Genomic DNA, 13,384 nt, shown 5'->3' with positions numbered 1-13,384 from the left:
TGGCTCCCTACATAGCCTTGCTTTGTGGGAGATAAAGATGAGTAACAGAGAGTCTGTACTTCCCTGGAAACCAAGACTCATGAGTTCTGTTTACAGCTTTTTCATTAATAAAATGAAATTTGTTAAAAAACAAAGAAGGAAGGAAGGAAGGAAGGGAGGGAAAGGAGAGAAAGGAGAAAGGAAAGGAAAGGAAAGGAAAGGAAAGGAAAGGAAAGGAAAGGAAAGGAAAGGAAAGGAAAAAGGAAAGGAAAGGAAAGGAAAGGAAAGGAAAGGAAAGGAAAAAGGAAAGGAAAGGAAAAAGGAAAAGAAAGGAAAGGAAAGAAGAAAAGAAAAGAAAAGAGAAAAATAAAACAATTCTAGGTTAGATGGTTTTGTTTGTCTGTGTTTTGTCCAGGGCGAAGTTACCCCAGTGTGAGCTGGGCTGGCATTGAACTTGGAACCTTCCTGCTTCAGCTTCATGTTTGCTGTGGTCATGGGGATTTCCTACCATGCTTAGATTATTTTTCATTTAGCTTTTTATTGATCTTTATAAAAGTCATATCATACACCCCAGTCTCGCTCACCTCTCTCCATCCCTCTGTATTTTCCCTCTGCCCTTGGAACGTCCCACCCTACCCCACCCCACTCCAAAAAAAAAAAAAGAAGAGAAAAACCCTCATTGTGGAAGCTGTAATGTGTCATAGTGTGTCCCACAGGATACACTTTGGTCCACACTTTTTTTTAAAGATTTATTTATTTATGTATATGAGTACACTCTGGCTGTCCAGATGGGTGTGAGCTTTCATGTGGTTGTTGGAATTGAATTTTTAGGACCTCTGCTTGCTCCGGTCAACTCCACTTGCTCAATCCTTGCTCACTCCAGCCCATAGATTTATTTACTATTATACATAAGTACACTGCAGCTGTCTTCAGACGCACCAGAAGGTGATGTCAGATCTCATTACAGGTGGTTGTGAGCCACCATGTGGTTGCTGGGATTTGAACTCAGGACTTTCGGAAGAACAGTCAGTGCTCTTACTGGCTGCGCCATCTTGCCAGCCCCTTGTCCACAACTATACTTGCAAATGTTCACTGCAGAGAGTTATTGCAGTGATTTGAGGCCTCTGGCTTCTGCTCCACTGTCAATACTGGATCCTCACTGGGACTCCTCTTGGAGATCCTGTTGTTTCCCTGTGTCATGGAGATCCTGCAGCTTTGGATCTATAGGTCTTGACCCCCTTCACAGGCCAGGACCTTACCCTGACCTTAGGGAGCACTGCTGGCTACTCCCACCAGGCTGTGCCTGGAGTCTCCAGTTCCACCTCTCTTCATTGTGCCCACATCCCTCTGTTTCTCCTCCATCTCCCACCACTTGCTTGCTCATCTTAGTGGCACACAGGGATTCTGGGTGTCTGGGGTCATCTCAGGAGTGCTATGCCCTGCCAGTGCCAGGCAGGGGTTGTCTCTAGTGTGGTTGTCCCCAGTTCTTTTAAATACTGAATTTCTCCTGGCAATCTGTGTATTTGAATATAAGATGACATCAGCGAGTTTTACTTGTGTGCCATCTGTCACTTCCACGAAGTGGTTGGCTCAGTGGACAGTGCTGCTCTTGAGGGTTCTCTTTAGAAGCTGAGGGAGCAGCCAGTGTTCTTACAGCTTCCTTCCTTGCTCTGCTTTCTAGTCTTTGAAGGCCACTCGGAACTTTTCCATCTCAGACTGGAGCAAGAACTTTGAAGTAGTTTTCCAGGATGAGGAAGGTGGGTTTAAAGCTCCATTTATTGTTTTAATTTTCCTTCCTACTTCCACTCTCCAAAAAGGCTTAGGCCAGCCTCTTCAAGCTCCCCCAAAGACCCAGCTTCTCTGAGTGAGGAAAGGAGCCTGGTTGGCTTTAGAGAGCAGAGACATGTGGGTGAGCGCCTACAGTTCACACCAGAAGGACAGAATAACCACTGCAGATCCACAGTGTCCGTTTCCTGGATCTCTGACCTGTGTTTCTGTTAGCTTAGTGACCAGAATACCTTGGAATCTACAGAAGGAAGTGGGGTTTCAAGAAGTGTTCACCGTATAGGTGAGCTGCATTGAAGAAACAGGTAGTGGACCAGAGAGAAGGACAGGAGAGTGCTACAAGTTACTAAAGGAAGAAAAGTAATAATCGGTGGTGTAAGCCAGCATCACTTTTAATTTTCATTATACTTTTCAGCTTTGGATTGGGGAGGGCCTCGCCGGGAATGGTTTGAGCTAATCTGCAAAGCACTGTTTGATACCACCAGTCAGCTCTTCACCCGGTTCACTGACAGCAACCAAGCACTAGTGAGTCCGTGCCTTCCCCGTGGGGGGTGGAAAGTTACCCTGAATACACAGAGGTTCGCACAGCTGACCTGGGAAGCTGGACAACTTTGCCTTTCATGTGCTGTGTGTAATGAGCTAGTCCAGCTGCCTATCTTTTACTTGGCTCCATTATTTCATCTGTAGAATGGGAAGAAGAGTTGAGCACTTGGCTAAGAGCATTACGTTACATTGTGGCTTTACTCACTTATAATAATTAAGCTATTATCAAAAGAAAAACGACTGTGGCAATTGGTTTCTGTATTAGATCCCTGACTAGAAAGGAATCACAAGTAGAGTTCGTTTGAAAAGTTCTTGTTTAGGGGCAGGCATCAGATCACCTGCACTCAAGTCAACTAAGGACCACAAACTAATCTAAGTCACTCAGTTGTCTGCTCTGTGATCCTTAACCTGAAATTTTATTCCCTTAGCACTGGGTATGAGTCAGCTTTCTGTTACTGTAATAAGTGCCCGAGAGAGCCAGCTTATAAAGAGAAAATGTTACTTCACAACAGACTTTCAGAGGCTTCCGTTTATGGCTGGCTGGCCTCCTTGCTTTTGGGTTCGTGGTGAGGCAGCACATCATAGTGGCAGAGTATGGAGAGATCCTCACCTCAGGGCTAGGGCATGAAAGACAGAGAGAGACCTGGAAGTTCTCTTCCAGGTCATACCTCAGTAGCCTGAGCGCTACTGATGGTGCTATGGGTTGGGGACCAAAACTTTTAAATATATACACCTTTGGGGAACATTCTAGGTCCTAGTTGCATAGGATTTGGGAGTCTTTCCAGAATTAGCTAGAATGGATGAAAAATGGTCAAAGACGTTTTCGTTTCTCTGACAGGTGCATCCTAACCCTAACCGCCCGGCTCACCTGCGCTTGAAGATGTATGAGTTTGCAGGGCGGCTGGTGGGCAAGTGTTTGTATGAATCCTCTCTAGGAGGAGCCTACAAGCAGTTGGTCCGTGCCCGGTTCACTCGGTCTTTCCTGGCCCAAATCATAGGACTCCGTATGCATTACAAGGTAACATGGTGGGTGTGCAATTCCACTAAAGACAGACTAGCTTGGGATCGTTCCACAGGAGCTGATTTCCTTTTTACCCTTTTATGTATTTATTTTTAAAGATTTATTTGTATTCTGTGTGTATGTGTGTTTTGCCTGCTTATATGTACGTGCACCAGATACATCCCTGGTGCCCACTGAGTAGAAAGCATCAAGTCTCCTGGAACTGGAGTTACAGATGGTTGTGAGCCTCCATTTGGGTTCTGTTCCCAGAACCTCTGGAAGAGTAGCCAGTGTTCTTAACCTCTGAGCCGTCTCTCCAGCCCCCTGAGCTGATTATTTTTAAGGTTGAAGGTGTAAGTGGTTTCAAGCAGTTAGTTCCGTTCATGGCAAAGGGTGTCCATGCACTTCTGTGTCTTCCTATCTCCGCAGTACTTTGAAACGGATGACCCGGAATTCTATAAGTCCAAGGTGTGCTTTATCCTCAACAATGACATGAGTGAGATGGAGCTGGTCTTTGCAGAAGAGAAATACAACAAATCAGGTCAACTGGATAAGGTGAGAGAGACCAGAACTCGGAAGCCCCTACAGCCCGGATCCCTCTAGGCTGCTCCGGTCGGACCTTCTGCAGTGAAGGAAAGGAAAGACTCTGCAGAGGACTGAGTGGCATGCTGATGAAGCATCCGTGCCCAAGCTGGTCTGGGAGGGATTAGCCGTTGTGATGGAGGTGCCTGGGTGTTTGTTTAACACAATGCCTGTACATAGTAAAACCCTTTTTGTTGTTCTTGTTGGGTTTGGTTTGGCTTGGTTTTGAGACAGAGTCTCACTCTGTAGCACAGGCTGGCCTTAAATTTGATACACAGACCAGGCTGGCTTTGAACTCACAGGCATCCACAGCCTCTGCCTCCCGAGTGCTGAGATTACTGGCCATATATATATTTGTTACAAATATGTTTTTGTTACATTGTGGAGTTATGTGATATCAAATGATAATAGTGAAGCTAGTCATAGTAATAATAGATAATTAAACCTCATTAGCTTTGATAGTGCCACTGCAGTAGTAGATTATCACTGTGTAATTCAAAGGGAGGTAACAATGTGGCAGCTGAGTATGATGACGCACTTTGATCCCAACACTTGGGAGGCAGAGGCAGGCAGGTCATTGTGAGTTTGAGGCCAGCCTGGTCTACAGACAGAGACTCTATCTCATGAGAACAAAACTAAATGCTTTATTGAAAAGGCTAGGAATGCCAGTTTTCTGTCTTTGTACTAGTGAGCTCTGAGTAAGAAAATAGCTAGTGAACAGAACTTTGTTCACAGGTCCTGGCTAGGGACAGCAGCAGGTTATTCACCTGCAAGATTCTCAACAGACTGACAGTAGAACTTTTTTTTCTATAATTATGGATATTATATTACTGCTATAATTTGGTATGGTTTTTGTGAATAAGCACTTCTAGCTATGGCCTAAGAAAATGTTATTAGGTCCTTAAAATAACTGACCTCACAACTAATGGAGGTGTTCATCCAGTTATGGAGACAGCTCTGGTTTCTATACAGACTCTCCAGGGTAATTGTTTAATGCTTTGGGACTTCTTCACATGCCCCTCGGTGGCTGTTTCGTGTGTGTGTGTGTGTGTGTGTTTATAAATTCTGTTTGTCACTTAGGAAGTTTGTTTAGCTTTTCTTTGCAGATAGACAAATCGCAGAACAAATAAGGAACAAATAGCTACTAGACTGGAGTTCTGTAGCAAGTTCATATCAAGGCCGCAGTGTCTGATGCCAACTTCCCAAGTCTCAGCTGTTGCTCTTTCCATCTGTGTACTTGGGTGAGAGAGGAATGTGTGGGAACAGATGCTTCTGTCATATGAAAGAGCATCTCCAAGAAAAGGCCATGAGTGTTTACTCAGGGAGAAGAATTAAAGGATTGCTCACGAGACCGTAGTACCTTCCTGTTGCATCAGCGCCGTTCACTGCCTGAGAGAGGGCCTGCCTAGTGCCCACTGTGCAAGTCTTAGCTAGTCGGGTGTGAGCCCTGAAAGTCAGTAACAGAGAGTGAAAAGCAACTGTGTTAAAAAGGCTAATGCAGATGAGAAACTTGAGGGAGTCCAGTCACTGCCTGTAGAACATTTCAGGCTGATACAGCGTACAGTTTTACCACAATTTCTCCATGTCTTGTCTTTTGCCTTCTGTTTCAGATTGTAGAACTCATGACAGGCGGAGCTCAAACTCCCGTCACCAATGCAAATAAAATCTTCTATTTAAACCTGCTGGCTCAGTATCGGCTGGCCAGTCAAGTGAAAGAGGAGGTGGAGCATTTCCTGAAAGGTGGGCCCCATCTCCTTGTGCGGCACACGTTGGGGCCATAGTTGCAGTCTGGCTCTAACTTGGATACTTCTGTTTCAGGCTTGAATGAGCTGGTTCCTGAGAACCTCCTGGCTATTTTTGATGAGAATGAGCTTGAGGTAAGCGCTTAGGATTTGAACCTATCTTGTTTGTGGTTTTTGTTTACTTGTGTGGAGTGCCAGTCGGGTATATGGAGGTCAGAAAGCCACTTGTTGACTTAGTCCTCTCCTTCCACCACATGAGCCTTGGGATCGGCACAAGTGCCTTTACCAGCTGAGCCATCTCCCCAGCCCCAAGACTGCTGCTGTTCTTGACGGTGTGCCTCACGGGCCCCTGCTTGCTGTACCTTCTGTTAGTGGTGCGGCAAGAAAGCCCATTCTTTCTTCTTGGGAAATGAGAGAATTGAGACAGTCTCACTGTGTAGGCAGAAAGACGTTTATTATACAGGAGTTAGAGTCACTTTAAAAGAAAATTTTTAAAATGTATATGAGTCTTCTCCTGCATGTGTGTCTGTGCACCTTGTCTCGTCTTTTAGAAATTGCCGTGGTGAAGTTCATAGAGCAGCAGGTGGTTATGAGGAGTAGTAGTTAATACTGACTTATCAAGTATTACTGATAGTAATTGACTGACGAGTACTTGCATAATATAGAGTCTTCATATTTAAGTGGATTATAGAGTATATTTGTTTAGGTGTGTGTGAACTATGAGCTGTGTGCTGAGATCCTGCAGTGAAGAAGACTGAAGTCCCTCGGGGCTCTATGCTAGTGAAAGACACAGGATGGCTCATATTAAAGTCACGTGTGTTTACATATCTGTAGTGTCACAGAGTGTGAGAACATGTGCATGTATTTACATATCTAAGTAACAGTGATTTCACATTTTGTATCAGTCCAAAGTTAGCTCTAAGATGGTTAAATACCATTTTTTTTGTTTTGTTTTGTTTTTTCGAGACAGGGTTTCTGTGTATAGCCCTGGCTGTCCTGGAACTCACTTCGTAGACCAGGCTGGCCTCGAACTCAGAAATCCGCCTGCCTCTGCCTCCCAAGCGCTGGGATCAAAGGTGTGCGCCACCACGCCCAGCTAAATACCATTTTTATAGTCAGCTGAATGAAAGACCTTAGGAGTTGAGAACAAGAGTCAGCTTGTCTTTTCTTGCTGCTGCTCCTCACACATGATATGTACAGTCAAAGGTCTTCATAATGTTCCTGTTAGAAATCCCTCCTGCACACGGGAGTTCCAGGACAGCCAGGGCTAGAAAGAAGCCCCGTCTCAAAAATCAGAAACAAAACAAAACAACAAAAAAAGAGAAACTTTAAAATGTGTAAGGAAACCGTTAGTGTCAGTATCATCGGGTGATGCTGTGTAATTCTTCCTCGGCTAGAGACCATTCAAGCTTCTGTGATTCTCATCACCTGCAGTGCCTGGAGATATAAGATCCAAACAATGAATTCTCAGTCTAGAATTTCTATAGACCTCTTACCTGTGCTGCTGCCTTGGGGCCCTGGGGTATTTTGTGAGCACTGGAAACAACACATCGGAGAGTGGGAGAAAAGCTGCAGTCTACAGCGGTTCCTCAGGCTGCTCCGAGCTACTCATTAACTTGGCATGGTCTTCAAGAAACTAAAGCTTCCAGGGCTGAAGTTGGGCTTTTTTGTCTCTTTATTAAGAGGTATCATTCCTTACAGCTATTGGATGGATATTCATAGTCTGCTAAGTAACATGTTGGCTCTTGAGCCAAATTAGGACATCAACAAGATATTTAAGGCTCTGATGTCATTAATGTTCTCTCTCTCTCTCTCCCTCTCCCACCCCCCATCCTTTTAGTTTATCTGTTCAACTGGAAGCAGAGCTAAAGGGAAATAGTAAAAGTTCAGCCCACGAAAGGAGGCTAGACCTGAGAGAAAGCACTCATAAAGGGCCCCTTCCCCTGGGAGTCCTCTGCTGACTAGAACACCGACGCAGTTCTTTTATTTCTTTCATTTCATTCTATAATGACAAAGAATCCTTAGCAGTTCTTAACTAGGCCCACTCGTCAGAAACACCTAGGAAACCTCTTCAGCTGTATTAGCTTATAATCCAACTTCAGAGATTCTGATTCAGTGCCTAGTGTACTCATCTGTCTGTCTTTTAAATCCAGTTTATGGGATACAGGCATACATGTGCCACAGAGCTTATTATGTGCTGTGGTATATCCGAGGTCAGGGGACCACTTCTAGGAGTTTGTTACACCCCTCCACTGTGCGTTCTAGGGATCCAACTCAGGTTGGCTGGCTTGCACAATAATCACTTTTGTTTTCTGCTGAATCGTGTGTGTGTGTGTGTGTGTGTGTGTGTAAGTGGTGTGGGTTTATTAATACTGTGATTTTTGGTTTTTTTTGAAACCCCACACTAGTTAGGAATCATTGGCCTATTACAGTTCATTCTAGCACTGTGATCTCATTTTCTGTCTTTCTCCTGGCATTGGTTTCATTCTGCATTCCCATGTATGTAGGTAACTGACTAAATAGAATGTCTTTGTCCTTCTGTCTGTCTAGCTGCTGATGTGTGGGACTGGAGACATCAATGTATCTGACTTCAAAGCCCATGCTGTAGTGGTTGGTGGATCCTGGCATTTCAGAGAAAAGGTAATGGGCTAAGCTTTCACAGTTGGTTTGGTATTGACTTAAGTGGAATGGTTTTAGAAGACAAATGTAGAAGAGTCGAAGAAGTTGACATGATGACTGGCAAAACAATGATTCTGGGAAAACAGGTAGTTATCCAAGCCGAAAGGAGCTCAGGTCCCTAAAGACAGGTACCTTGACTACTACTGCGGTAATGGGTGGGAATGGAAGTAAACGGAGCCAAGCAATCAATTGATTGATTACTCTGATCCTGTGACAATGTAAATTCTTGTAGGGATTGTTACTCATGCCTCATAGTACTGTAACTGGGAGCATGTGCCTCCCCACAGCATCCTGGTCCTTCCTTAGGAGTCAGATCTTAGGCTGCATGTCATGTTGATGAAAGCCCTGTCTTTTCCTGCCAGGTCATGAGGTGGTTTTGGGCTGTGGTTTCCAGTCTGACCCAGGAGGAACTGGCTCGGCTGCTTCAGTTTACAACAGGTTCTTCTCAGCTCCCACCTGGAGGATTTGCTGCCCTCTGTCCCTCATTTCAGATTATTGCTGCTCCAACCCATAGCACGCTTCCTACTGCACACACATGGTAGGCTGCCCGAAGCATCCCTTGTGGGGGAGTCTCTTTCTAGCCCTTGCCCATGTTTCTTGTAGTATGAATTCATCATCTTCCTCCTTGTTTTTCCAGTTTTAACCAACTGTGCCTCCCTACATATGACTCATATGAAGAGGTGCACAGGATGCTACAGCTGGCCATCAGTGAGGGTTGCGAGGGCTTTGGCATGCTCTGACCGCTCCTCTGTCACCTGCTTGGCTCCCAAGCTCTCTAGAGCATCTGGACACATGTTAACAAGCATAACCACTGACCTTAACCACAACCATTAGCCAGAAGATACTGCATGCTCCCTTGTGTCTGGAGTATTCTGTCATCTGCAAGCCCTGTTCTTACCTCACCTTCTGTCCACATTCACCACAGGCCACTTGAGCACGTGGCACCTATCTGAGCTCTACTCAGTCATGAGAGGAGGACCATGCTGCTGTCACTTCGTTGGTCCTTTGAAGATCTCTGTGGCCAGATCTGCCTCCGTGGCTGGGAGACATTCATAACACAGAGGACTCAGTTCTGTTGGAAAGCCGGCATATGAGACCCTTCCACCATGCCTCATTCCAGCCCTCCTTGAGCTCACTACTTGACCAGACTGGGTAACCCATCACCTCTTCTCATCAGTGGCCAGGAGAAGTGCAGCTAGAAAGTGGCCCACACAAGCCGTCTGATTTGTCCTCTCACATAATGGCAGGCACAGGCCATGGCACTGGATTAGTTCTCATGGGGACTGGTAGTACAAAAGGATCTCTTTAAGGTGACAGAACTGGAAAAGATACTCCCTGTGGGCATTTTTAAAGATGATCATTAATCTATAAGGAATTTGCTAAGCTTTCTCTTGAATTTGAGCCAGTGAGAAAAGCAGTCAGAAGAATGTGAAGGATGTCTGTGCTGCAGCCTCCAGTGCTGGGTACGCTTCTCTCGTGGGGAAGGGCCGTGTCCAGGCATGTGGATGGCTTGAAGACTACTGATGCTTTTCTCTGAATTGTTCTTTGCACTGAAGGAGGACTTGGACGGACCTCCGACTTACATAGTTTGTTAAGAGCTGTCTTTAGCATTCTGCTGGAAGAATTTTGGGAGCAACAGACTGGGACAGTGAACTTAGCCTGCCAGCTATGGTGGTGATCTTTGGCAGTGCTAAGGCAAAGGAGCGGTGAAGCCACTGGGGACAGACAAGGTGGAGATCCAGCAGCAGTAAATACCTAGCAATTCCAAGGACTTGGTTTCATCAGTTACTAGGAAGTGGGGGAACCATGGAGGGAGAACGCTATATTGGGTTCACAGTTACATGGTGATCAAAGAGAACTCAGTCTCGAGGAAGATAGCATCTTTTCATGAGTGTTTGAATGAAAACAACATGAAGGCTCAATATCACATGGATTTCCCAGTTTCTGTCTTTAATAAGGCTTTCCTACAAGCCACTATTTTCCATGGGGCACTCACTCAGAATATTATAAGCCATTTTATTGCCAAAACCAGCAAGTACACGGAATCCCGAGACAAGGCAGTTCTTGTGACAGTGCCTTGGCCTCCTGGAAGCAGTCTGAGCCCTCCTGTTCCCAGGATCACGAGAAACAAGCCCTCCTGAGCTGCTAGAATCCTGCCTGACCTCCTTTGCAGTCATCATCTGTCTTTTCTTGGTGTGGGTGCTCACCTCACTTATCCTCGGGGTTTGGGACCTGGCATCAGGACCTCTCCACCCAGGATCCTCCATGCCACATGGTCACTGCTCTCCTCAGGGACTGGGACAAGGTGCTGCCGCCTGCCCACATTTTCCCAAGGAACACGTACAAGATCATTTAGCCACTACCCTGCTGCCTCTCAGCCTCTGCTGGGGCTTCCAGCTGGGTACATGGCTGCTTGGCCGTTTGGGGCGGTTCTTCCTCCTAGGTTCTGCAATCCAGGCTCCAGCACCCCTCTGCAGACTACACAGGGGGTCAGTGTGTGTCTATGACTAGACCTCTCATTTTAAGCTCTAGTCATAGCACTTTTTCAGAGTCTCCTAGGCACTGTTGCAGCCCAGCTGGGGCAGCTAGCATGCCAGGTTGGTCTTTAGGCACCAGAGTCTTTAACAAAAAAATCCTCTAGTACTGTGTGGTTTTCTATTCTTCTAGTTCACTCTCCTGACTGTTCAGAAGCATTTTGCTCTCTTTTGCATTTTCTTTTACCTTTTTTTCCTAATACTGCTTTGGTACTAGCCAGTGTGGGGAAGAGATACAGTATGTTGGACAGATAAAAACATGTGTTATTTCTTGGTCAATTTTCTATTCATATTCCTTATTTTGGCCAGTTCTTTTGTTTGTGCTTTGTGATATAGGTACTTGGGAGGCCAGCTGCCCTCCTGGCTTTTGGATTTTCGGTGTCCTTGAAGGAGACCAGTCATGAGTACCAAGGAAAGTGTCAGCTTGGTTCTAGAATTTGGCAGAGGTTGAGATCTGCTGCACATTGGCAGACCAGGTCTGGATGTCTGCAGTTGGAGTTGTAAATATTTTGTACAGTAAATAAAATGCCTACAATAACCAAGAGCTAAATGAGTGTTTGAGTGGGGGGTGGGGCAATGCTTACATGGAAGATGGAAAGGAAACCGTTTAGAGATGCTCTATGTGTTCTTGGAAGCAGGAAGCAATCTGTTGTGAACAGAGTATGTACTTGGCGCCCTGGCTTGTCTCCAATACCTGTCCTAAGGGTCACACTGCTCACTGTAGATAGCAATCCAGTGGGGAAGGTGTTTGTTCTCAGAGCCTGAGGAAGGAAACTAGTTTGATATGAGCAATATCTATAATGTCTTTTTGTTTTTGTTTTTTGTTTTGGTTTTGGTTTTTGGTTTTTGGTTTTTTTGAGACAGGGTTTCTCTGTGTAGTCCTGACTGTCCTGGAACTCACTCTGTAAATCAGGCTGGCCTCGAACTCAGAAATCCACCTGCCTTTGCCTCCCAAATGCTGGGATTAAAGGCATGTGCCACCACTGCCCGGCTTATCTATTATGTCTTTAAGGATTAATTTGTTGTTTTTTTATATCAGGAAGTCCGTAGAGAGAATTTCTAAACAAGAGAGATAGCTCAGCAGTTCGTGATGTTTGCTACTCTTATAGGGCCTGGCTTTGGTTCCTGATACCTACACTGAGCTATTTACAACTGCCTGTGATTCCAGTTCCAGGGGATCCAGGGACCCAGGGTGTCTGCAGGCATCTGCACAAACAGGGTGTACACAAACTTACACAGGCACACACATACACTGAAAAAAAAGCTTGAAGGGTCAAGGAAGGTGGATGTGATAGTGCATGCTGTAGCCCCAGCCACTTGGGTGGCTGAGCTAGAAGGATCACTTGAGAACAGCCGAGTAACACAGTGGGACCTTGCCTCATCAAACCCTTTTAGTAGCAAACAGTAACAAAGCCCCAGACAAAACCGTAAAAGAGAAGTGTCCAGGGATAAGTCCCCCAGGCTCCAGAGGTTCGCACTGTCAGCGCTTTGACCGCCCTCCAGACAGACTTCACATCATTCGTATTGCCTTGCTGCCGTCCCCCACATGCTGTTCCCTTGGTTGCGTCCTCAGTTGGTTTTTAAAGTCCTCACAGACCATCTTGGCCCCATGAGAATCTAGCCCAGATGCTTGGTGCTGAACCTGATTAATCATGTGTTCAGAGATTGCTGTGTTGGATGCTCCTTGGCATTTATGAACTGTCTATGGCCTGGTCTGACATGCTTGTGATTCTCTGTGATAGTAAGATGTTATTGGGTATATAAATAGTAGATATATAAGGTATAGTAGGACTGAAAATTACTCAATGGTAAATTATCCCCAAACTTGAGGACTGAGCTAGTATTTCAGACTCAGTAGGAAATCTCTTGCCCTTTTTTTTTTTTTTTTTTTGAGTCACGGTCTCTATGTAGTCCAGTCCAGGCTAGCCTAGAACTCGCAGAGATTCTCCCACCTCTACCTCCTGAATGCTGGGATTAAAGTCACGTATCATCATGTGCTTGGCTGCAGAGCCATTTGAGGATGAATCCGTTAATTTTTCAGAACCCAAACGTGACAGTTTTGGTTTGTCTCTTGAAGATGAGTTTAGACAGAGAGCCCAGGCATTGGGCCACCAGAGCTTCCTGCCTGCCTCACGTTTACTCCATGCAGGATGTGACAGATGAGCAAACACTTTATACTTTGGTTTACCTACTAGTCACTGGGATTTGGAGTTGATGGAGAGAAGGCCCTACTCCAAGGTAGAGAATTTCTAAGAGGTGCAGGAAGTGGTCATGGCTTTAAAATCTACATGGAGGAACTTTTGTAGAACTATGAGCTAATAACCTAGGGAAAGAGGCTGCCAAGTTTGGAATGATCCCTCATAAAGAACACAGGATACCCTTGAGGAGGTAACTGAAGGGGACGAGTCCTAAAATTATTTTTATCTCTACGTTGGAAAACCCTTAGTCACATGCAAATGGGATAATTACAATGAGGTCAGACACAGTCCTCTGATGTTGATCTCTGGTGACTGTGTCTGCAGAGAAAGACTCATTTGAAT

General features: G+C 45.4%; 1 protein-coding gene across 6 annotated transcripts in view; it reads left to right on the top strand.

The window, feature by feature from the left end:
• The window catches only part of Arel1 (apoptosis resistant E3 ubiquitin protein ligase 1), a 52,461-nt gene extending 41,075 nt beyond the window's left edge, over positions 1-11,386 (top strand). For all 6 annotated transcript variants that reach the window (XM_021178694.3, XM_021178691.3, XM_085830553.1 and 3 more), the window contains 9 exons: positions 1,661-1,736; positions 2,180-2,289; positions 3,146-3,325; positions 3,737-3,862; positions 5,500-5,629; positions 5,708-5,766; positions 8,182-8,271; positions 8,673-8,848; positions 8,948-11,386. In XM_021178694.3, the coding sequence (XP_021034353.1) occupies positions 1,661-1,736; positions 2,180-2,289; positions 3,146-3,325; positions 3,737-3,862; positions 5,500-5,629; positions 5,708-5,766; positions 8,182-8,271; positions 8,673-8,848; positions 8,948-9,050 (1,050 nt within the window). In that variant the 3' untranslated portion in view covers positions 9,051-11,386. The remainder of the gene's footprint in view (positions 1-1,660; positions 1,737-2,179; positions 2,290-3,145; positions 3,326-3,736; positions 3,863-5,499; positions 5,630-5,707; positions 5,767-8,181; positions 8,272-8,672; positions 8,849-8,947) is intronic.
• Positions 11,387-13,384: the final 1,998 nt, after the last annotated feature.

This window comes from Mus caroli, unplaced genomic scaffold (assembly GCF_978045245.1).
Source record: "Mus caroli unplaced genomic scaffold, Mus_caroli_1 scaffold_14, whole genome shotgun sequence".
In the NCBI taxonomy this organism is placed as follows: domain Eukaryota; kingdom Metazoa; phylum Chordata; class Mammalia; order Rodentia; family Muridae; genus Mus; species Mus caroli.
The sequence above is the reverse complement of the archived record's forward strand: the minus strand, read 5'-3'. Positions and strand labels throughout refer to the sequence as shown.